We start from the raw sequence: 24,664 nt of genomic DNA, 5'->3' as shown, positions 1-24,664 counted from the left end.
GTCCTCGAGATCTACTGGAACATGTGTGGATATTTCTTTTGCATTTCTGATTCAAGTTCCCATGTGTATTCAGGTCCTGTTTTGGAGTCCCACTTTACTTTGACCAGAACTAATCTCTTATGCTTGAGATTCTTAATTTTTCTATCTTCAATTTGTAGAGGTCTCTCTACAAATTTGAGTTGTTCATTTACCTCTATATCCTTAAGAGGTACTATGAGTGATTCGTCAGCTAGACACTTTTTGAGATTAGATACATGAAATACATCATGTATTCCTGCCATTTCCTCTGGCAGTTGTAGCTGATAGGCTACAGGTCCTATTCTTTTAAGAATTTTGAAAAGTCCAATATACCTGGGACTAAGCTTTCCTCTCTTGATGAATCTTACCACTCCTTTCCAAGGAGAGACTTTTAATAATACTTTATCTCCTATTTGAAATTTTAATGGTTTGCGTCTGTTATCAGTGTAGCTCTTCTGTCGATCACGTGCTGCTTTCAGTCGTTCCTTGACTTGAATGATTTTATCAGTTGTTTCCTGTACTATCTCGGGTCCAGATAATTGTTTTTCCCCAATTTCTGCCCAACAGACTGGGTTCTGCACTTTCGTCCATAAAGTGCTTCGAATGGTGCAGCATTGATACTTGTGTGATAACTGTTATTATAAGAAAATTCTATTAAAGGTAAGTGTTCGTCCCAATTACCTCCGAAATCAATTACACAAGCTCTAAGCATGTCTTCCATCGTCTGGATTGTCCTTTCACTTTGCCCGTCTGTTTGAGGATGATAAGCTGTGCTTAAGTTTAACTTAGTTCCCATTGCTTTTTGGAAACTTGACCAAAAATGAGAGGTAAAACGGCTATCCCTATCAGAAACAATTGATAAAGGAATTCCATGTAATGAAATGATTTCATTTACATACAATTTGGCTAATTGTTCCATATTAAAGGTTTCCTTCATTGGTAAGAAATGAGCTGACTTGGTTAGCCTATCTACAATCACCCAGATTGTATCATTACCTTTTCTTGTTTTGGGTAATTTGGTAACAAAATCCATTGTTATCAATTCCCATTTCCAGACTGGCATTTCTAATTGTTGTAATAAACCTGAGGGTTTCTGATGTTCAGCTTTAACTTGTGAGCAAGTTAAACATTTAGAAACATAGGCTGCTACATCCTTTTTCATTCCTATCCACCAGAAATTTTTCCTTAAATCCTGGTACATTTTATCACTTCCTGGATGCATCGTATATTTAGGCTTATGAGCTTCTTCTAATATACGGTGACGTAAATTTCCTAATTTAGGTATCCACATTCTCTTTTTATGGAATCTCCAAATCCCACCTGTTCCTTGTTCTAATTCCTTAATCATTCCTTTTAATCTTTCAGTATCCTCCTTGATTACTGATTCTTGTACTTTTCTAATCTGATCGTTTAAATCTACTTGTAGATTTAATTTAAGAGAACGTACCCTTTTTGGCTTTTCGTGATACTTTCGACTTAAAGCATCAGCCACCACATTGGCTTTTCCTGCATGATACTGGATATCACAATCATAATCACTAAGTAATTCCATCCAGCGTCTCTGTCTCATATTCAACTCTTTTTGCCTGAAGACATACCTTAAACTTTTATGATCTGTAAAAACAGTAAACTTACTACCATAAAGATAATGTCTCCAAATCTTAAGGGCAAAAATTATGGCTCCTAATTCCAAATCATGGGTTGAATAATTTTCTTCATGACTCTTAAGCTGTCTAGATGCGTAAGCTATAACCTTTTGACGTTGCATTAATACACATCCATAACCTAACTTTGAAGCGTCACAAAAGACTACAAAGTCTCCAGTTCCTTCTGGTAATGCTAGTATGGGTGTATGGGTTAATCTTTGCTTAAGGATTCTAAAAGCTTCTTCTTGCTTTGGTCCCCATTCAAACTTAACAGATTTACAGGTTAACTTTGTTAAAGGGATGGCTATTCTAGAAAAATCTCAAATAAATCTTCTATAATAACCGGCCAATCCTAAGAAACTTCTAACCTCAGTTGGTGACTCTGGGGTTTTCCATTTAGTAATTGCCTCGATCTTTGTTGGATCTACATGAATTCCTTCATGGTTAACTAAATGTCCGAGGAATTGTACTTGCTCTAACCAAAACTCACACTTTGAAAATTTAGCATAAAGCTTTTCCTTTCTCAATAAACTTAAAAGTAAGTGCAAGTGCTTTGCATGCTCCTCTTTCTGTACCTTTAATTGATGATATCCTGATCTTAAATCGATTTTAGAGAAAAATCGAGCTCCTTGAAGTTGATCAAACAAATCATCGATTCTCAGTAATGGATATCGATTCTTAATCGTGACTTTGTTTAATTCACGGTAGTCAATGCACATACGCATTGATCCGTCCTTCTTTTTAACGAATAAAATCGGCGCTCCCCATGGCGATGAGCTTGGCTGTATGAATCCTTTCTCCAACAATTCGTCTAGTTGTTTCTTCAGTTCTTGCATTTCCGCGGGTGCCAAACGATAAGGTGCTTTGGCAATTGGTGTTGTCCCTGGTAACAGGTGAATTCTGAATTCAACTTCCCTGTCTGGCGGTAATCCTGGCAATTCTTCAGGAAAAACATCTGAAAACTAGGACACTACTGGAATGTCTTTTAATTCTTTTCCTTTTGTGTTAGTGATTATAGAAATCAGATACACTATAGATCCTTTCCTTATATAACTTGCAGTTTTCATCACAGAGATGAATTTAGTGGATCTAGATGGCTTATCTCCTTTAATTGTGATCTTTTCACCTCTTGGTGATTTTATCTGAATTAACTTTTGATCACATAAGATATTAGCTTTATTGGCTATTAACCAATCCATTCCTAACACGACATCAAATCCTACTAGATTCATTGGGTAAAGGTTTGCAATAAACTTTTGATTAAAAATTTCTATTCTTGCTCCTTGCAAGATTTCAGAAATCTTAACGGTTTCTCCATTTGTTGTCTCTACTAGACATTCTTGTGGTAGTTTAGTTAATGATTGATTTAGGAGTTTGCAAAGTGAAGTATTAATAAAACTTTGGTTTGCACCAGAGTCAAATAATACTTTAGCAAATATATCATTAACTAAAAATGTACCAGCAATGATGTCTGGAATTAGTCTAGCTTCGTCTGCAGTTAGAACGAATGCTCTAGCATTTTTAGTGTTCTTGTTGTTTGCAGCTGGAGCAAATTTTGGACAGTTGATCTTAATATGACCTTTTTCTCCACAGTTGTAACACATTCCATTACTGGTTTTTCTCCTGCAATTTTCTTCCTTGTGTCCTGGCGCCTTGCAAAAATTACAGTAAGTAGAGCATCTTCCGGAATGCTTCTTTCTGCAGGCTTTGCAGTATGGTGCAGAGGTAGAACCTACATTCCTACGATTGGAATTCCCCGAACGGAATTCTTGAGTAAGCTTTTGGGTTAGGTTTCTCCTCTGATCTTCTTCTCTAGTTCTCACTAGTTCATCAGTCAAGGTATTGGCTAGTTCTACAGTTTCTTCTATGGTTTGGGGTCTAGCTGCCTTGACTACATGTCTAATCTCTCCAATTAATCCCCAGATATAACGGGAGATTAATACCGGTTCAGGTAATGCAAGGGTTGGTACTATCCTAGCATATTCAAAGAATGTGGTATTGTAACCCTTACTGTCTACCCCGGTCATTCTAAGATTCAGAAACTTATTTGCTATCTGTTCCTTTTCATTGGGAGGGCAGAATTTCCTTTCTACCATATTTTTAAATTCTTCCCATTCCATGTTATAAATCCTATCACTTCCTCTTGACTGGAGGATAGTGTTCCACCATTCTAAGGCTGCGTTTTTAAACAGATTTGAAGCAAACATTATCTTATCTTCTTCAGCACATTTGCTTATTTTTAGAACAGCCTCAGTTTTCTCTATCCAGCGTAAGGCTGCAATGGGTCCTTCATTGCCCGAGAATTCTATTGGTTTACAGGACCAGAATTCTTTGTAAGAACAACCATATGGCATGGTTCTTCTTCTTTTGGGAATGGGCGTTTGAAGTACGGGTCCATTGTTCACGCTGTGTTCCGGTTCACTTGGTCGTTTACTACTATGCTTACTTTTATTATTTGCTTCTTGAACCGTTTGAATAATAAATGGCATTGCATCTATAATTCCTTGTGCCACTATGTGTTGAACGACACTATTATCCATTTGGTTTCCATTGTTATTGTTGTCCGGATTCTCATTAACCACGTTAATGTTACTCTGGTTATCGTTATTCAGATTATCCTGATTTTCCTCGTCGGCCATCTGAATTTTACACAATTACCAAATATTAATATCACAAATAATATTTGAATATAGCCAATCACATGACACGCACTTTTAACCAAAAGCGTCGAGCATTGCGACTTTTACTCTATTTATATAGTATGCATCATTACACACTAGTACTGAAATTTAAATTACAATACCGACTGGAATGTAAAGCTACAATACTAATAGTAGGCATCCGTAGTGTTTTTTTTTTCTAACACATACACACATATATTATTATATTATATTATATTATTATTATTACTACCGTTCCTGTCATCACATTCACTGATATGGATTCATCCAAAAATCCATATTACGCTCATCGTATTTCCATACGAGGCGTTCTCCCACCTGTCGCATTCTATCACTGCTTTCTAAAATTTCCTCCCCAAAAGTCCTAAGTTCTTGGACATTTTCTGCACTCATTGGGGGTGCAGGTTCTAGGACTGGGTTTGGAAACTGGGGTACGGGTTCCTGATATGGAGGCATAGGGGCCTGGTACGGGTATGGATTCTCTAAAATTTCCCTAACATATGCATCACTAATGTTGTAGGGATCTTGAGGATCTAACCCTGGGTAAGCTCCTAAGTTGGGCATTGGCACATTTTCCTGTATTGGGTTTTGTTGCACGTAGTCCCTAACATCGTCCCACCAGGGGTCGTAGTTGTTTGGGTCTAGGGGATCTGGTGCAGGTACCCTAGGTATCTCCTCCGGGTTGTAATCAGGCATTTCTATCTGGTTTTCTACTTCCATGGGTTGGTCAGGATTTTGTGGTTGGGGTGCTAGCATTTGTTCCAGGTTTGGGTCAGCAGCAGTGGTTGCTAAAATATGGATATTAGCGATACCCCTATTGAGCATATCCTGATTATAAGCATCAGTCTCTCTTTTTGCTGCGGCTAACACTCGCTGTTCCTGCAACTTTTTCATTCTTTTCCTACGCTCGTGCGCTCTCCTACTGAACCATCCCCTCTTTTTCTGAGGAAATGGCTCTTCAGACTGAGCCTTAAACACAAAGATTCCTTCTTCTGTGTCAGCAGAATACCCCGAGAGGGCAGGCTGAGAAGAGGAGGTGCCTTCGCTCCTAGGCGAACCAGACAGTTGACGATAAGCGTCAGAAGGTCCTTGGTCGCTCATACTGTAAACTAACAAATAGTCAGATAACACATAGCAAGAAATACAATTATACACGTATTTCCATAATTTATTTCCTAACACTTTGAATGTCGATGTCAGCAGAACACTTCTGTGGCTGAATCAGTGGCATAGCTCTGATACCACCTTCTGTCACAGCCCCCGGTCCCTAGTTCCCGGGAACGGGCGGCCGTGAGCCAATTTCGGTGGTATCACGTTTATTTATCCAATTTGGCAGCGGAAATTTTCATCAGGACCGTAGTTAGGAAATATTTAATCAGAGTAAACCACCTCGTTTAATAATATTAAACATATGGGTAAAACCCAAGTTTTCAGTACACACATTTTATAGGAATAAATCCTATTTATTTAATGAAAACATCCATTTTATTCTAAGGTAACTTTATTGCCACTTTTCCAAGCCTTCAGTGCTGTCCAGCTGCCTTCTATTTGGCTTTCACATTTTGTTACCTGAAACGCGTTTTAAAAACATTTTGTCAGTGGGAAATACTGGTGAGTGAATCCCAGTTTAATCAAGTTTAAGTAAAAACCAATTTTGCAGTATTGAGGGCACATCCGCAATTATATTTGTATCCAAGACAACACAATTAACATCATTGGTACGGTCATACTCAACTTATGGGATGTTACCACGCCAGTAACCAATTTTGTATACAAAACCCCAATATACCCACTATAATTGTATTCTTTACAAATACTCAATAACTGCTTTGTATATATTTAATTTAGTGAGGTTTTGTTAAAAACAGTAAACAAAAAGTTTTACAAAAAGTGAATCAACTCACAAAAATGAGCATATAAAAAGAGGATTAACTCACATTGCTATTTTAGGTTATTCTTTAGGGTTTCCTGGTGAATATCTATAATTTACACAAATGCACGTGTGTTAGTATAATAACCCATCTTAACATTAGTAATACCCTCCCCGAGACGGCATTCCAACGACTACGTCGGGCAGAACCACGACAGCCGTTACGGAACCCTAGATCAATCGGGCAGCGTATCTAATACGTCTCTAGGGGTTACAATACTTACATCGTAGCAGAACCTCGCTATTTTAGGGGGTATAATGCCCGGGTATAGTAACGCCACTACAGAAAATTTAAGAAAGAAAGAACGTTGAACGATGGACTGAAGGCTCGTTGCCTTCTATTTATAGGGCCGAAATCGCACTTCCAGGCGGCCCGCGTAAAGTAAGGCTAAGCCTTACGCGGCCCGCGTCAACATGCGGTCAATGCGTAGCTTAGCTGGGTCACCCTCTAGACTTGACACGGTGATGACACATGTCAGCTCCGGGTCGTGCCACAATTCAGGACACTTGCGACCCGCGTGAACTTAAGCTATCTTATACGCGGCCCGCATCAACTAACGGTTTAAACGGAGTCCAATTACATCCTAATGCGGCCCGCATGAGCTTGAGGTGAGGTCCTACGCGGCCCGCCTCAGCTTATCTTTTAGGGTTTTTAATTTATTTTATATGTTATTTTGTATTTTGGGTTCGGTTTTCACATACGGGGCACATACAAAAACATATTGGGACATTTTTAAATATATTAGGGTGTCAGAAATATTATGAGGGTGTCGGTTTTACCGAGGGTTGTTATATAGAAGAATATGGGTTGAAAATGTATCTATCGCACATAAAACCTTGATTTATAAAAGTTGTCCATTTTGACCCATTAACAACCCGCCCACTAAATGAAAATCGAAACTGTTACCATACTTTACGTCACTTAAGTTGGGGTATTTCGTTATGTCATCTGTAATGTCATGTTCTGCTGTTGAAGATGTGTAGGTAATCACACAAGACATTCCAGCTCTTGTTGATGCCTGCAGAGTTTATTCGGTTTGAATCCATTATTCATTGAAAAAATAGTTGTAAGCAATCAATATTGCAGACTGGATATGGCAAATGGTCAACCTGTAGGCCAATAACACTATATTCCACCACTAAGCAGACTTTCTCAGAAACACCTAGCATCTGGCAAGGTAAGAAAAACATTCAATCAAATGGAAGCACAAGTCCTAATTACATTATTAACAAAAAAAGTAATACAATGATGCACATGTGCATAAACTCATATTTATTACTATAAAACGTAATAACAATACTAAATAATCAACAACTTCTAACCTTTTTATTTAACATTTACATATTTGTCTTCCGTTGCACATGTGCAGGATGGTGTAATTATACAAAAATCACGTTCGACACTTGAATTGCATCAATAGTTATCAGCTCACAGGCATCAGCCGTTCTTAGTAGTTCGTCTTCGTCCCGATTACATCAGCAATTCGTCTTCGTCCTTTCAGTAGCGGTACACCATAAACCTCATATCGATTTTACCATCTGATATTCCAAAATTCATCGTATATATAAAGTTAGTGCTCTAAATTTCGTATTGTATTCGATGTTATTGCAGTAAAAACGTAATCATAGATCATATATTCTTCATCCATTCGTAATCGAGTAGTCTATTCGTAATTAGGGCAACACGATCAGAATCATTGAGGAGTGTGGCACGATTAGGGTTACAATAGGAACAATGGTAGGAGGAAAGGTGGTGAGGAAGCACGACGGTGATTCTAGTCGCCGTGACCAACGTAGACGATGGTGATTCAGTGATTCTGGTCGCTGATACCAACTTAGGGTTACAGTACAAGATATTGGAGAAGCGTGTTATTGGAGAAGTATAATATAATTACAAAATTGCCATGCGTTCACATTGGTTCTCGCGGTTCTCGCAATAAGAGGTGGTTCTCGCATGATCTTCTCCCTATATATATATATATATATATATCTACTAATCTAAATAATTAAAGGGAGGTAATTTGAATTTTAAAAATCTTAACATTTGGCTCCATATGTCACTTTTTTGAAATTGAAATTCAATCTGCTCTCTCTCCCTTAACCGCCTCATTCAAACTAGGGTTTCTATAATTCTCTCATTCTCAACCACCTCTCATCCTCTGTTCTCTCTCTGGCGATCGATGGCGATTCAAGATATGCCTTTCTCAGTGACACCAGATCTCTCTATACGACGACAGATCGAATGAGTTTCACCTCTCAAAATCTTCAGTTTCAGTGGATTCGCTCAGATCTAGGGTTTATCCGTTCTGAGTTCCATTTGTAAGTCTACCCGTACTGATTGTTTGATGTTTTAGGGTTTATGTCTGTATATGTTCTATTTGTTGTTTGTTTGAATCGGTTTATTGATTCTTCTGCTTCCTTTGTTCTTTTTGCAGGTTGTTTGATCCTGAGAACTGTTTTAATTGCGATTTTTGTTGACTGAAACCCTAATTTGTTCATCGGAGGAAGTAAGTGACGTTTTTCTGGTCTTTAGTTTGATTATTAGTTGTTATTAGGTTAATAGGTTTCTATTAGAATTGATGTGGTGTATTTTGATTGATTGCACCTGGAGAAAGCATAACAATTAACAATCTAAATTTCGAAACTACATAGCATACTCCATCTCTCTCATTGCTATAAAATTTCGAGATGATGAATTTCGAGATGATGAATCCGTATACAAAATCAGTTAGATGTAAGTGATTTGGAATCTGAAATTTGATTAATTTTGTAATCATTTGGATTATTTTATCAAGCATCAACCTGAATCTTGCTGCCATCTATTGTTTTTTTTTTTTTTTGTAGGGAAATGTTAAATATGTTCCTTCTTCACAGAGTCAGTCCTCTCGAAATCGTGAGTTTTCATTTATTTTCTTTTAGTTTTTTTATTTGTGTCACTTTCTGCATCTATCTTTGAACATGAGAATATTAGGTTTCCTTTAACTCAGTGTGATTGATATTATGCAGGCATTGATAGAACGGTGAGCATTCTCCGACTTCTAAGGTTTAATGGCGGTTTTTATGGTTGCCTGTTTGATTTTGAGTAAATTGAGATGAAATTTGGTAGGTGAAACTTTGGATGTTTTATGCTTTGATTTTAGAAGATTAAGTAGGATGAGAGTAGTGTTAGTTACATCTGGTATGCTCAGTTGAAATTGAGTAAATAGTTACAGGGCAACCGTCGAAGCTGAATTGATATGGAGATAATTTTGGTGAAAGAACGTCTTGAAGATGCAAAGGAGTGATCCTTAGTTATGGAAGTACCATATATGTGTTCTTCCTTTGTCCGGGTAATAACAAGGATTAGTCAATTGTTAATTGTTATTTTAATGCAGTATCTGTCGTTGCGTCAGATGATCAGTCAATTGTTAATTGTTATTTTAATATCCTGTTTTTTTATTGTTATTTATCATCTTTCTTTTAATGCAGTATTTAAGAGACCCTTCTTGGATGACTTTTTAGGATTTTGCTTTGAGAGATTTGACGTTGCCATTTGGTCTTCAAGAACCAGGTATTATATTTTTGTTAGTAAGTTAAATGTATTTTACCATTCAGTGTCTCCTATAATACGCTGTGAGCACTTTGTAACTCATGAAATTATGCATAGGAAAATTTTGGACCCTGTGGTTGATTATTTGTTAAATGTATTTTACCATTCAGTGTCTCCTATACTATTGAAAGATTAGAAAATTTTGATCTGCTTTAATAAGAGGCTGTGGAAGATAGTATTGTAAAAAAAACTATATCATTAGATATTTTGAGTCTATCAAATTCTGATACCGATACATGACAAAAAAGAGACTTCTCTTTTTTCTTTTGTAAATGAAGAGAACCTAAGTTATTATCCGATAATCAGGTTTGTTATATAAATCTGATTATTAAAAGTTAGTCATCTACCAAAACCCTAATGGATCCTTCACCGCTACTTGAACCACACCATACAAACTACAGGTATCAATGTTCTATCATTAATCTTGATTTCTTTTAAAGTTTACTTGAGAATCCGTATTTGTTTCAAATTTTATTTGAAGAGAGAAACAGAAATTAACATCAAAATTCATGATAATCTTCGTCTGTTTATCTTCGCCTTTTGTTTTAGAGAGTGAAATTATTAACAATTTGTAGTGAGAAATTCCAGAAATCGAACTCCGGCGAAAATCCGCATCTGCGGTGAACCGGGTCTGAGTTATGGTTAAAATCCGAATCTCCAGGTATGTTTCATCGAAAATCAATATGAGTGCAAAATTCAGAGCTTAGATCCATTCTTCACACCACAGTAAGTTCAAATCCTCTGTATTCACTCATCAATTCCTTAGATCTGATTCGAAATTGTAGTTTTATCACTTTGAATTTCATTAGGTTTTCGTTTACATTGTGATCTAATATTTTGATTGTGTGTGTTTAGATTTGATGGTGAAATTGCTCTGTGATGCTGTTATTTGATTAGGTTTTTGTCCGTAGTGTGAATGTGTGATTGAATCGTATGTTTTGATTTAAACCTATAAAGTAAGTATTGTATTTGATATTGTTATCGTTATTGTTATAATTTATTGTTTTTGGATTAGTGTCCGCATTGTTTATGTTTCGTATTCGGATTGTATTGCGAAGAAGTGCGAGTTAGTTCCAAGTGTTGTTTAACTTTTGCTATGAGTAGACTGATAGCTTTGTGAATGTATTGTTGAATGTATGGTTTACTGTGTGTTTAACATCATATATTATGAAGAAATCATTAATATGTATTATATAGTGAGTTTGTTGAGTAACTGTGAGAAATTTGGTTATTTTTGAGCTGGAAATGTGATGGTTTAATTTGGACTTTAATTGATTAGATCTTGAAGTTATGATTCTAATTAATGACATGTATAGTTATCATGTTTGATAATTCAAGTTAATATTAAGTGGATTTCGGTTTTAGATAGTTGAGTAAGGAAGCATAGAAAGCTTTTGCGGATATGGAGACTTTTGAACTAACACGGTATGAACAGCATATTTTATATTTTTTATAGTTTTATTTTCTCAGTTCTATATAAGCTTAATAGGTTCAGTGATTAATCATAATATGCCTAGAATACTTTGCATACGATTATACGATACTGCTATGTTTTCCTTTTGCTTAACAGGTTGGTCGAACGATAAATCTGGTATCTGGAATAGTCTATCATCTTGGATTCTTCGGCAGTCGAGGAGTTGACAAAATTTAGCGTTGTTTGGATAAACACAACAGGGATCAATCATCCATTGCCAAAACTATGAGATCATTCTTGTGATCAGTAAATCACATTTGAGTTTAAAAGCGATTAATGTTGTGGCGTATCAAACATAACGTTAATTATGAGAGGAAGACCAGATGGATCTTAGAAGAAGCGTTTGCTCACTACTTTTGTTCTTGTGGGAGCTGCCCTCCTTTTCCTCTATTTGTATTTCGGTTCTCATAGCGAAGGTGAATCCGCTATAGAGTACGGTAGCCGGTCTCTAAGAAAGCTCGGATCATCCTACTTAAGCGGTGTTGACGAATCTGATCTCGCTAGCAAGCAAGATGAATTTAAATTCGGGCTCGATGACGAGGATGGTATTGTAGTGTACTTCATGACAAAAACAAATCCATTTCTAGAAATTATGCTGAACTGGCGACTAAGGTTCAGGGGATGTGTAAGTCGATCAGAGTGACACTAGATCAGCATATTTTGCGTGAAGAGCTTGAATTATGGCCTTTGTTCGATATGCATTTTTCTATCAAGGAGCAAGATAAGCTCGTGGGTCGAATCATTGGTACTACGGGTGCTGAGGTGTTGCAGTCGATGTTGCCATGGTGACATTTGTACTTACTCAAGAAGAACAAGACAGAATGATGGACACATGGAAACAAGCTACCAAAAATACGATGTTTACCGAGTGGCTTAATGAATGGTGGGGCGAATCTTCTCCTTCAGATGCATCATCTTCAGCGTCAGATAAAAATATTTCACAAGGTTTGTTATTGCAGTCTCTCTGTTTGTTTTAACTTTTTAGGGGCTATCTTAGTTATATTGTTTTTTTTTGTTTTTTTTAATTTCATTTAGGATCTGAATTACATGAAGTGTTAGATCCAAATGGTTATACCTTCAAGCCCGGTTGGAAAGATATATTTCGAATGAATGAAAATGAGCTTGAATCAGAAATGAGAAAAGTTTCCAATGATCCGACTCTTGATCCCCGAAGGAAGGCTTATCTCATGCAAAACCTTATGACCAGGTGTGTTTGATTTTCCCCTTATCTTTTTTTTTTTTTTTTTTTTTTTTGTTTTTCATTTTTATGGTAATTTCAGTTATTTTAAAGATTAAAATGCCATTTTTGTCTCTAAGGTTTGGCCACTTTTGCGACTTTCGTCCAAAGGTTTGTTTTCCCGCATCCGCATCCAAAAGGTTTGAAACCTTGCCATTTTCAGCCAAGTCGTTAACTCCATCCATTTTTCTTCGTTAAATGAGGGCCATTTTTTTCTTTTTAGACATTTTTTATTAAAATAAAAAACACTATAAGAAATAAAGATCCAACTATGTTGACTTTCTCCCCACCAAACCCTTTAAACATCACAAAAATGTATAAAAAGACGAAAATACCCCTGACTTGGCGTTAAAAATGGATGGAGTTAACGAGTTGGATGAAAATGGCAAGATTTCAAACCTTTTGGATCCAGATGCGGAAAATCAAACCTTTGGATGAAAGTCGCAAAAGTAACAAAACCTCAGGGACGAAAATCAGAAAATGGCATTTTACTCTATTTTAAATTAAGTCAAAACAAGTTAAACATTCTTGCTGACTAATTAAATTAATGGTCAACGTAGTCGTTGGATAGCCGCTCAACAGAAATTACCTCAAGGAAGTGAAAGCGACAAATCAGATGGCGAACGTCTACACTGATAATGTCAGTGACCATAAAATGGACAGGTTACCACTCCTTTTCCACTGAGTAATAGTTTAATAGTTTAATAATAAAACTTACTTATTTATTTACCATATCAGGAAAGCTACAGCTGAAATGATGTGTATGAACTGCTTGAAAGTTCAACCCGTTGGGCTAGTTTGCTCAACCCCATCTTGCAATGGACTTTCAATGGCAAAATATTATTGTAGCTATTGCAAGTTCTTCGATGATGAAAGGTGATTAAACAGTTTAACACTTAAACTTATGATACGCATCAAGATTTTCAAAAACATTTATTTGTATATTTAATATTTTCAGGACGGTATATCATTGCCCGTTTTGCAACTTATGTCGGCTTGGACAGGGTCTCGGAATCGACTTTTTTCATTGTATGACGTGTAACTACTGTTTGGGGATAAAGTTATTGGATCATAAGTGTAGGGAGAAAGGTTTGGAAACAAATTGCCCTATTTGCTATGATTTTTTATTTACGTCAAGTGCAGTTGTTAGAGCGCTTCCTTGCGGTCATTTTATGCACTCTGCTTGCTTCCAGGTGGCACCATGTTACCTTTTATGTTTCTATATTCGAAATCTTTGTTGCTGATTACTTAATTATTGTCGTCTTTGCTTTCAATAGGCGTATGCTTGCACACACTACATCTGTCCTATATGCAGCAAATCTATGGGAGATATGTCGGTAAGCGGCTGCTTTTTTATTTACTTACGTTTAAACTCAATTTACTTAGGGAAAGGTTTTGGTAACTTGAAGGATATGCATCTTCAAAGGGACTCGACTATCTTTAAATTGTGTATCCACTGTATCACTAATTTATGTAACATGAGACTTTGTATTTTATTTTATTTGTACACTTGATATTTATCTTAATAGTTTTTTCATCATTTTTTACGTTTTTTCGTTAAAAATAACCTATTACCGACTTTGGCCTTTTGTAAAATCATTCTGGCGTTTAGTAGATCATCAGTATTTCCACCACAGTGCTGGCAATCAAGGTGATTTTCTTATTTAAATAAGCAAATATTGCATATAGGTTTCTGTATACGATATGGACTGAAGTTTTGTAGAACTCATGGTTTTCTAAAGCATTTTTAGTGAATCATTAGATTATAACCTAATTTAGAAGGTTTTTGGGTACTTGAAGTTTATCGGTTAATAAACACCTATTTTATATTTTATATTGTATAGGTTAGTGTATAAGATATGGATTGAAGTTTTGGTTGACACTAAATGAGAGATTATTTGTTTGAATATGAGTGCCTAATCACATAATAGAAATAAATAAGCACTTGAAACTTAAGAAGCGTGAAAAGAATATTATTTAACTGCTTTATGTTTGATATGAATATTATTATTTTTAGAATGATTTTCTAACTTTATAAAACATCGTCTATATATTTCAGGTTCAAGGTTCATGTGAGGGTTCAAGATGAAACAGGTAGTGTGTCTAAACTTAATCAGTCGACAAGTTTAATGTATTCTTAAGTATAATGCGAATGTGAATTCATTAAATAATTTCATATCATATTTTACATATAAACGTAGGCTTACATTCAATGTTTATGATGTACCCGCGTCCATCGGACGGGTGTTTTAAATTAGGTCATGTTTTAATTATTAGACAATATAAAATTCGGTCATGCTTTCATTGTAGACAACATATTATCAATTAGTTAGCTAATTTCTATATCAAACATGAACTAATAATTTTTTCGTAACACAGTAATAAAATTTTTATGTCCTAACACATATTTCCTTTAACATTATTTTATAAAGATATGTAACTAAATACAAACAATTTAAATGATTTATTATAATCTATTTCGATGGTTATTAAAGTTACCCGTGTGGTCACACAGGTCCTACACAACTAGTATTACCTATATAGTAATAGTAATTTGCAACATTGCTTTGCGTTGTTAACTGTAATTTTTTTGGCATACCTGGTTGTACCCTATTTGTTTGGTTTAGTTTTTTATTTTTACAGTTTTACTCTCAAATATTTTTATATCTTTTACAAGTTAATTCCACCACTTTTTTTTATCTTTCAACTTTGGTCTCTATACTTTTCATTTTTTACCAATTTTCTGTTTTATGTTTTGATCTAAATTTTACGAGTTAACACGTCGCAATGTTCATGTGTGATTCAACCTGTTACGCCTATTTTTTCCTGTTTAACGGCCTTGTCGCAGCGCGCGGGTCGTAGATCGACTTAGTTATTGTTTTTTATGTTTTACGTTTCACATGTGTGATACAATGTTTTTACGTCTACTTTTTTTTTCGTCCCGTTTTATTTTTTTGATTTTTATTTCTTTTTTTATACGAGCTTTTTTGGTGTTGCTGATTGTTGGTCGTGGTGTGTCATTGGTGCTACTTGATTCAATTTTACGTCCCCGCTACAATGCGGGAGGCATAATACTAGTTCGATCTAATAGACATTTCTATTTGTGGTCTCAAAACCCCTTCTTAATTTACATCGATGACAAGGTAGAGCAAGTACCATTTTCGTAAATCATTTTGAAAGTTTGTAATTCTTACACGTATTTTCTAACTTTACTTTCAACTCAAGCTTTGTCTTCACGGACCACACCATGTACAAAGTGGTCCAAGTCATCCATGATCCTTACTACAAAGAGCTTGACATTTTCGAAGGTTAAGAGAAACATGTTGTATATCTAATTGACACAATATTTAATATGATTGGTAACTAGTTAGGCATGTCCACCCTTGTACCTTCAAAGCCATGTGTTAGTTATTTTCATATGTGAATATAGAACACAAACTTTAAGACCAAACCATTGTTGGTGTGATAAATTGGTGGAGATGAGTGTTTATGATTTGGATTTGAATAATGGCCTTACCAAAGGTCGTACTAGTAAACCAAATCTTGGAGAAAAACAAGCACAATCATATAGCAAATAAGTTGGGCCATAATACTATGTTTCTATGAATTATTGTACTTATTAGACCCCCCGTAACGGGGCGTTTTTTTAAAAAAAAATTGCAAAAAAACGCCGGATAACGCCGGAACCCCCATTACATGGGGCGTTTCCGGGCGTTTTTTTTGAAAAAAAATGGTGGTGGCGTGGTTTTAAAAACGCTGTTAATTGGAAAGATGGCCAAAATTCGACCGTTGGCAACGGTCAAAAAGTTAATTATTTTTTTTTTTAATTCTAAATTTTACCCACTATATATATATCAATCCATTTTCTCCAATTTTTTATAAAATTTCTACTACTTTCTCACCCACTCTCTTCTATTACTTTATAAAAAAACCTCCACTTTCTCCTATTTTTTTACAAGCATGCATCCATACCGACCCCCGTTTGGTGGCCCCGCAAGACCCACGAACCCGAACACAACCCAACCGCAAACCCCGTACAACCTACAAGACATGGACCCGAGCTTTTTAAGTTACGCGGCTTACTTGAGTGGCGCCCCTCCTTTTGTTCCTCCCACCTACGGCTTTGGTCAAGCCGGCGGGTCGCAACCGTCACAACCCGAACCCGAATCCGAACCCGATGTCGAGGTCGTGCCGGAGTCGCAACCCGAACCGGTGCAAGACAAATCGAAACGCGGCAGAAGGTCGCATAAAAAGAAGGAAAAGGATGAGCCTCGACGTGCAAAAACAACCATTAAATGGACGAAGGACGAGGAATACACGTTGACTCGGGCGTGGCTCGATATTTCGGAGGACGAAGATACCGGTAAGTTATTTTTTTTTATTTTTTTTTTCTGTTTTTTTATATTCTGTTTTTTTTTTTCTGTTTTTTTTTTTCTGTTTTTTTATATTCTGTTTTTTTTTTCTGTTTTTTTTTTCTGTTTTTTATATTCTGTTTTTTTTTCTGTTTTTTATATTTTAAATTTCAACTTATATTTTTATTTTTTGTTTTTAAATTTGTAGCAAACTTTCAAACGGGCCCCGTTTTTTGGGATAGGGTGCGTGCACTCTTTTATAGCTCGTGGGGTCAAGGCGAACATCGGGACAAGGATTCAATTTCTAGCAAATGGACCGACATCAACAACAAATGTCACGCGTTTCAAGAAATTTACCAACGTAACTACGATAATCGCCCGAGCGGTGAATGTGACGTCGGGGTTTTAACAAAGACTTTGGAGGAGTTCGATAGGACGAAAAGCCCTTTCACGTACTATAAGTGTTGGGAGCTACTACGAAAAAGTCCAAAGTGGGCGCTTGTTAATCCAATGACGTCAAGTAGTAGACGCCGGGCTAAAAGGTCAAAAACATCATCCTCCGCCGACCCGTCAACTCCGACATCCGATGCCCGTAATGTTGATTTAAATGAAACGTTGGACGTTGACGAGCAAATTCAAGAAGAGTTGGCCCGACCCACCAGTAGAAGAAAGGGAACCGGGAAAAAAACGGTCGAGTCGTCTTCCGATCTCGACCTAAAGGATGATTTCGAGGAGATGAACCGTCGTCTCCAAGATATTCGCGACCTCGGCCACAAACGTTGGGAGATTATGAAAGACCGAGTAGTTGAAACCAAAAAGTTCAACGAGTTGCAAGAGGCGCGACAAATGGAAAAGGACATTGAGTTTTTGTCCAAACCGATCGACCACCTCCAAGGCGACGCGTTGATCTTGGCTCAAATGCGTCGCCAAAAAATACGAGAAAAATATGGACTTTAGATCATCTAGTTTTTTTTTTTTTCTGTTTTTTTTTTCGGTTTTTTTAATTTTCTGTTTTTTTTTTGTATTTTTTTTCAAGTATTGTAATTTATATGGACTTTATCTTTTATATTTTAAAAAAAAAATAATTGTCAAATGATTGAGTGGGCATTATTGGGATAATGCCCCACTACACCTATTTTTCTATAATGCCCAAAGTATGACTAGGCTGACACGTGGCGCATAATGCCCCATGTTGGGGGCATTATTCTTGTTTACCATTACGCATGGTCTTAAAGAAATCTCCAAAGATTAATTCAATTGGATGAAAATAAACGTCAAGTTAAAATGGTTTTTTTTCTTGTTATGAAAACCTATAGTCAGATTTTGTAGTTTTCTCCACATAACTATATCTATTTAGTAAATAGTTTAAGGGAATATGCCACACAGAATAGTAATGAAGTTTTAGGAGTGTTCCAATTAGGTCACTGGTAAAATTTATTGTTCCAATTAGATTATTCTACTTTATTTTGGTGTTCTAATGCTAGAGATTTTACCTGAATAGCAGGTTATAGTCCTACATGACATTTATTTAACTTTAAAAAAAAACATGATGACATGGAATAAAGAAAAAAGAAATATAATAAATCAAAACAAAATCAAAACCCGAAAGGATCAAATATTACAAATCGTTGAAATTTTATCCTTAGTTGTTTATCTTCATTTATAACTTTTTAGATATTTTGAAAAAAAAAATCACATTTTTTAATTTTTTTAACTTTTCTACAATTTAAAAAAAAAAATTAAACCTATTTCGCATTTTTTTCTAATCCATTTGGCATTTATGTGTCATGTCAACAATTTTTTTTAAATAAAAAACCTAAATAAATGCCATGTAGGATGGATGACCTTCTATTTAGGTAAAATATCTAGGATTGAAACATTAAATGAAACTTGAATGACCTAATTGAAAAAAAAAATTATGAGTGACCTAATTAGAACACTCTTAAAACTTGGTTACTATTGTACAAAGTTAACCCATAGTTTAATTATAATTAAACTAATGGCATTAACTTAGGTATAAAAACAATAACTTTTCTTTGAAATGATATTCTTAATTGTTCATAAAATGATTACTTATCATGCTTTTAACAACCAACAAAAGCTTTTCCTCGGATTTGGTCATGTCTGAAGAATGATGTTGTTTAGTGATCACAAGCTCAATGACAGTTAGCCTAGGGCCATCTTCGACAGTTAAATCGGTCAATGCCAAGGCTCAATGATAAAGTTCGATAGACGAATGGTTCATCTTGTTTAGCATAGGTCGAGGCCATGTGTTTAGTGATCCCAATTGCATCATTTTTTTTAAATATAGAAGGCTCTAGTTCTCATCTTCTAACTTCGTTTGAGAAGTATCTTTTATTCTCATCAGATGATGAGAGACCGGCTCTAATAATTCTAGTGGTTTAGAAAGTGGTTGAAACTATATTGGAAGATGAAGGGTGCTCCTCGGAACCCAAGAGGAGGACATATATAGTACGCAATCGAATCACCACACAATGTAACACATCACAACCTTCAAGCGGATTTATTTGAACATATTTGGAGCTTTCACGAAACGACTCTAACGAAGACGATTATTAAAGTTATGTAATTTTTTAGGTTTAAGTAATTTTAATTTTAAGTTTATGTGTTTTTTTAATTTATGTTATTTATGCAATTAATATTATCGTTTTTTATTTTAATTTAATAGTTTTTATATAATTTTTAAATATACAATAATAATAAAAAGTGTATGCTACGCGTGTAATAAAGTCACCCTTTTACGCCCTGTCCCACCCTTCCTTTTTTTGCACCATAGTGCTGATATGACTACTACATGTCGAATATCGCCTCCTTTTCAAGCCCCTACTCCTAACGGTATAAGGTCAGGTGTGCTTCTACCAATAGATACCATGCTACACTCACTAGTCCTTGGCTATCCTTGCCACATAAGCTCCACGGCTAAGACACACCTTCTTGTATGCGTCACTCTATCTACTTGGTTGTGCTCGAAAGGAGTCAACCTAAATGATGGGTACCACATAACCCTACAATGTTTCGAATTACATAAATTGTATTTTCTATTTTGAATTTTCTAATAATAAACATGATAGTAACTTACATATCACATGATACAATACTTATTGTAAATCACCCTCTTTTTCAATACAAATCATACTTTTGTAAACATGTACTCATAATCCATTTCACATGAAACATTCAATAATCAAATTCACACCAATTACACTTTTTTTCTTCTTCTCAAATCCTCTCTCCACCCTTACTTATTCCCCTTTTTCGACCATTTAAACTTGATTTCTTCAAATTTTATTTCATTTTAGTCATGGGCTTTTTTAGTTTGACACTAATGTCAATACTAATGTGTGCTTTCTTGCCTCCATCATCACAAGACCCCAATGATCAATCTTGTCTAACAAACTTGTTCCAATCCATGCACGTCCCGGACCATAACTTGGTCAATTGGACCGAACCCAACCTCGCAAACCCATGTTCGGGTTTCATGTCAAACCTCACAGGCGCAACGTGCAACAACGGTCGAATCTACAAGCTCTCCTTGAGCAACCTCTCCCTATATGGCTCAATCTCACCCTACATCTCCAACTGCACAAGTCTCCAATCATTAGACCTCTCAAACAACGCTTTAACCGGACCAATACCAACCGAATTCCAGTACCTCATTAACCTCGCCATCCTCGATCTCTCCTCCAACCACCTTTCGGGCACCATCCCACCATCCCTCACAATGTGCATGTTCCTCAACATCATTGACCTCCACAACAACTCCCTCACCGGACCAATCCCACCGCAACTCGGTTCATTGGTTCGGTTATCGGTTTTTGATGTTTCGGATAACAAACTGTCGGGTGTGATCCCCACAAGCCTCGTGGATCGGCCCGGAAACCTTCCTGGCTTCAATGCTACGTCGTATTCGGGTAATGAGGATCTTTACGGGTACCCTTTGGGTCCAATGAAGAGTAGATCAGGGTTGCCCGTTCTGTTGATTGTTGGGATAGGGTTGGGGAGTGGGTTGATTAGTTTGGTGTTGAGTTTTGTTGTGACGTGTGTTTGGTTGAAAGTGACGGACCAGAAGTTGGCTGCTGAACATCAAGGCAAAATCAATGAATTAATGCCGGAATATTGATTTATAGTTTTGGTTTGGGGGTGAAATGTGAAGTTTGCTGAGCTTAAATTTGTTTTTGTTTTATTTATTTTTTTTAGCTAAAATTTTTGCAGTAAATCAGTTCTTTGTGCATTTTCTTGTAACAAACAAGTGACTTAAAATTAAGTTATATTATTGTTTAATTATGATAAAAGTAATTGCAATTAAAATTTAAAATATTATACGGTTGTCTCCTTACCAAAGTACACAATATCAGTTTCTTTATAGTGTAAACTATTAGTATTGTAAAGGAGAAATAATTCCATAGTATATATACTTAATTGTGTAGAGGATTCATCATCACAAAACTAATTTAAATGAGAAAACTAAAAGACTAATAGTTTTATGTATAAAATTTTTTTTCCACAAAAAGAAAATTGTACTACATATGTGCATTGATACGAAAAAGCCTAAACCACCCTCTACCAACACCCTCAAAAACCTAAAACCCCACCCCCATAAATGCATGTGTGCAATACACATATAATGCACATGCGTAGTACAACTATTTTTTTTTTTTTTGGAAAAAGTTTTTTGTATACATAAAAAGTAGCGATTTTTTGTAAAAAAAATAGTATATTTTTAGGATTTTTTAATTAGTTTTTTAGCTTTCTCTTTTATATGTAGTTTTCTCATTATTCTCTCTCGTATTGCGTAAACTATTATCATGCTGGCGATGTTTTAGTTATCAATTAAGTGCAGATTCAATTTACAAATCAATTTTAAATGATCTTAAATAAATAGTCACAAGAATAGCATACATATTTTAAATAATCTTAAATAAATTGTCACAAGAATAGTATACATGTTTTATGTAACGCTTGACAGATATAGTGATACAAGGAAAGAAAGATGATTATACAGCTGTAAAGTAACCTCATATATCACATTCAACAAAATACAATATAATAGTATACGTGTATATTTGGTTATCCTGAGGGAGTATTTTTGGCTAATCACATACGTCATACCATATTACCATGAATTATTTCGTAGGCCATGAAACATTCCATGATCTAAACAACCAACTCCATAGTGCAAATGACCAAGGGTACTAAATCTTGAATTGGCTCACTGACTCGAAAGATAGCCACGCCACCCAGTGGCGAAACTAGAGGAAATATCCAGGGGTATCTCAATTTTTTTACTGTACATTTATAGAACGGAAATTTTTTTACCTACATTACGGGGTGGGGCCGATCCTGAAAATTCAAGTGCTCTGGACGAGCCAAAAAAAAAGGCCCTTAGGCTTTACCGAATTAAATCTTATAAACTAGTTTTTTTTAATGTTATTACTTATTAGTATTTAGGTTAACGAATAAATATTAAGCGTTTCACATTTGGGTTAGGCTTTATGAATTAATATTGGCAATAAGTTTTTAGGTTTTAGATTGGGCTAGGTTTATTTTTAATTTTTAGATCGGACTTGCATCAATATTATCATTATCAACATTCGGAATTGTATCATTATCACCAAAATTCTGAATAACCTAACAAAATTCAAAATATCGAAGCACAAACTAATCATGATATCAAACTATCAAAGCACAAGAAGATAAGAATACTCACAAACAATCTGCGAATTTTGATCAGTCGATGTTCGTTCGAATTTTCAGTTCTGCGACTGCACTGTTGCTTCTACTTGTGTGAAAATCGAAATTATGATAAGTTCTGCTTGACTGCTTGTTCGATTTTTTTATCAGTCTCACACATGTTACACTTTATCGAATTTTGATCATTTTCTACACTTTGTCGCTGCTGATGTTATGGAGTTCAGATGCTTGTGCCTTGTACGACGTTTGGTCTCCACAAATCTGTTGTCGCGCCCCTGCCCCATATTTAAAGGGTTATTATTTGTTTTGGGCTAAAATATTAGTTGGGTTGGGACTTGGGCTTACATTCAAAGGTTTATTATTTCTTTTGGGCTAAAGTATCTTTTTTTTTTTGTCAGGGGTATCCCCGTAGTTGTTTAGGAGAATCCTCTGTACAAAACCGACAAAAAAAATACACTACCGATACGACGTTGAGCCGTAGCCCGTACTACGGCTTGTTGAATGCTAGTTCCGCCCCTAGCGCCACCTGAAAGAACAGTTATGACAATCTGAAGTGAGACACAACCATGCCTAGCTAGCTAAAGGAACATCTACCAAAGCGTTTGTGGTTTAGCGGTATCAAGGTGTGTAGAAAAGTTGTCTCTCCGTATGTGGTATGGTTGGCATGAGTGTCGATTTAGAAGTATACTTTTAAAGTGCGTTCAAAAAGTAAATAAAAAAAAAACAAAGGAACACCTCTTTTACATGAGGCAGTAACATATTTGGAACTTTAGGAAATTATGAAATATAATTTGTTTACCGGACATTAATCTCATATCCATCTCCTGCTATCAAAAACGATGATATAATAAATATAGTAACTTACAAAATATATCAAATATTTTGAGAGTGTTTGAGATTGATTATTTAACTCAAAAAGGACTTTTTAGCGAAATGAGTTTTTGACTTATAACTTATCAAAAATAAGTTTTTTAAAAAGTGTTTGGATGAACTTATAAAGTGGGAAAAGTCAATAAGTCAATAACTTGTTTTAAAAAACTGTTAGATGAACTTATGAGGTGAGAAAATTTAAAAAGTGTTTAGATGAACTTATGAGGTGAGAAAATGTAATATTTCATGAAAAGTTAAAAACAGTTTTAAAAAGTAAAGGTTTCCTGTCTTTTTAAAATGGTTTTTCCGCCTTATATAAAAAATTGTTTCTAAAAGTTTTTTTCACATATCCAAACAGGATGTTTGGCTAAGCTTTTCAACACTTCCTTATAACTTATTGACTTTTATAAAAAAACTAATAAGGAGAAAAAGTGTTTGCCAAAGTTATACACACTATTTAAAATGACTTTTTAGTTTAGAAAAGTTAGGAAGTAGTGACTTTTTTTTAAATAAAATTAGATTTTATTTCATTTCAATCATCAGGGCAAATTACATAAGGATAGCGGGTAGACGAGCAACGAACTGCGCCGCCATCCCTTTCTAAATTGAAAACCCTAATCTACTAAATACAAAGCCTCGCCCCTGAGGGGTCGAAAAGTTGTTGTGGACCACATGCTGAACTCTAGACAAGAACCGAACTGCCTCTGGCGCCAAGGAGCCGAACGTGTCAAACGCCAAGGGGACAAAGGCATGCTGATTATCCTCACAAGCTTTCGCGTGCTTTTCCACCTTCTTTGACTCTGCTTTCAGTACCGCTTGCCCCGCCACAAATCCATTTTCCCGGAACCCAGCTAGTAGGGATACACCTGTGAGATTGACACAAGCACCCCCCCCCCCCAACCAAAAACTAGTACGTTAGCTGGGCGTAGGGTGGATCTCCCCTCCGACGGGTCTGTAAGAAAATTAATAGGTGCCTCTTTCTTTGCTGAGATCCCTGCTCGTCTGAGAATATCCATTAACGCGTCTCGCACAAAGTCATGGCGATACTTAAACCCCGGCAACTCTCTACAGTGTAACACATGCTCCCCGTATTTATCCAGGCATGCTTTACGGCAGACTGGGCAAGTTTCATCATTCGGGAACATAGGGATCATC

General features: G+C 35.8%; 2 protein-coding genes and 1 pseudogene across 2 annotated transcripts; all 3 read left to right on the top strand.

The window, feature by feature from the left end:
• The first annotated feature begins 11,266 nt into the window (after positions 1–11,266).
• Positions 11,267–14,288, top strand: LOC110933708 (annotated as a pseudogene).
• Positions 14,289–16,485: 2,197 nt separating this feature from the next.
• On the top strand, positions 16,486–17,971 carry LOC110936881 (glutathione S-transferase T3-like). Its single transcript, XM_022179294.2, has 3 exons — positions 16,486–16,938; positions 17,136–17,849; positions 17,964–17,971. The coding sequence occupies exons 1-3, from the start codon at positions 16,536–16,538 to the stop codon at positions 17,969–17,971; spliced, it is 1,125 nt and encodes a 374-aa protein (XP_022034986.2). The 5' UTR covers positions 16,486–16,535.
• A 2,164-nt stretch (positions 17,972–20,135) lies between these two features.
• On the top strand, positions 20,136–21,197 carry LOC110934889 (receptor-like protein 44). Its single transcript, XM_022177609.2, has one exon. It carries the CDS (start codon positions 20,250–20,252, stop codon positions 21,066–21,068), a length of 819 nt encoding a protein of 272 aa, XP_022033301.1. The 5' UTR covers positions 20,136–20,249; the 3' UTR covers positions 21,069–21,197.
• The last annotated feature ends 3,467 nt before the right edge of the window (positions 21,198–24,664 follow it).

The sequence above is a fragment of the Helianthus annuus genome, chromosome 7 (assembly GCF_002127325.2).
Source record: "Helianthus annuus cultivar XRQ/B chromosome 7, HanXRQr2.0-SUNRISE, whole genome shotgun sequence".
Taxonomy (NCBI): Eukaryota; Viridiplantae; Streptophyta; class Magnoliopsida; order Asterales; family Asteraceae; genus Helianthus; species Helianthus annuus.
The sequence above is the reverse complement of the archived record's forward strand: the minus strand, read 5'-3'. Positions and strand labels throughout refer to the sequence as shown.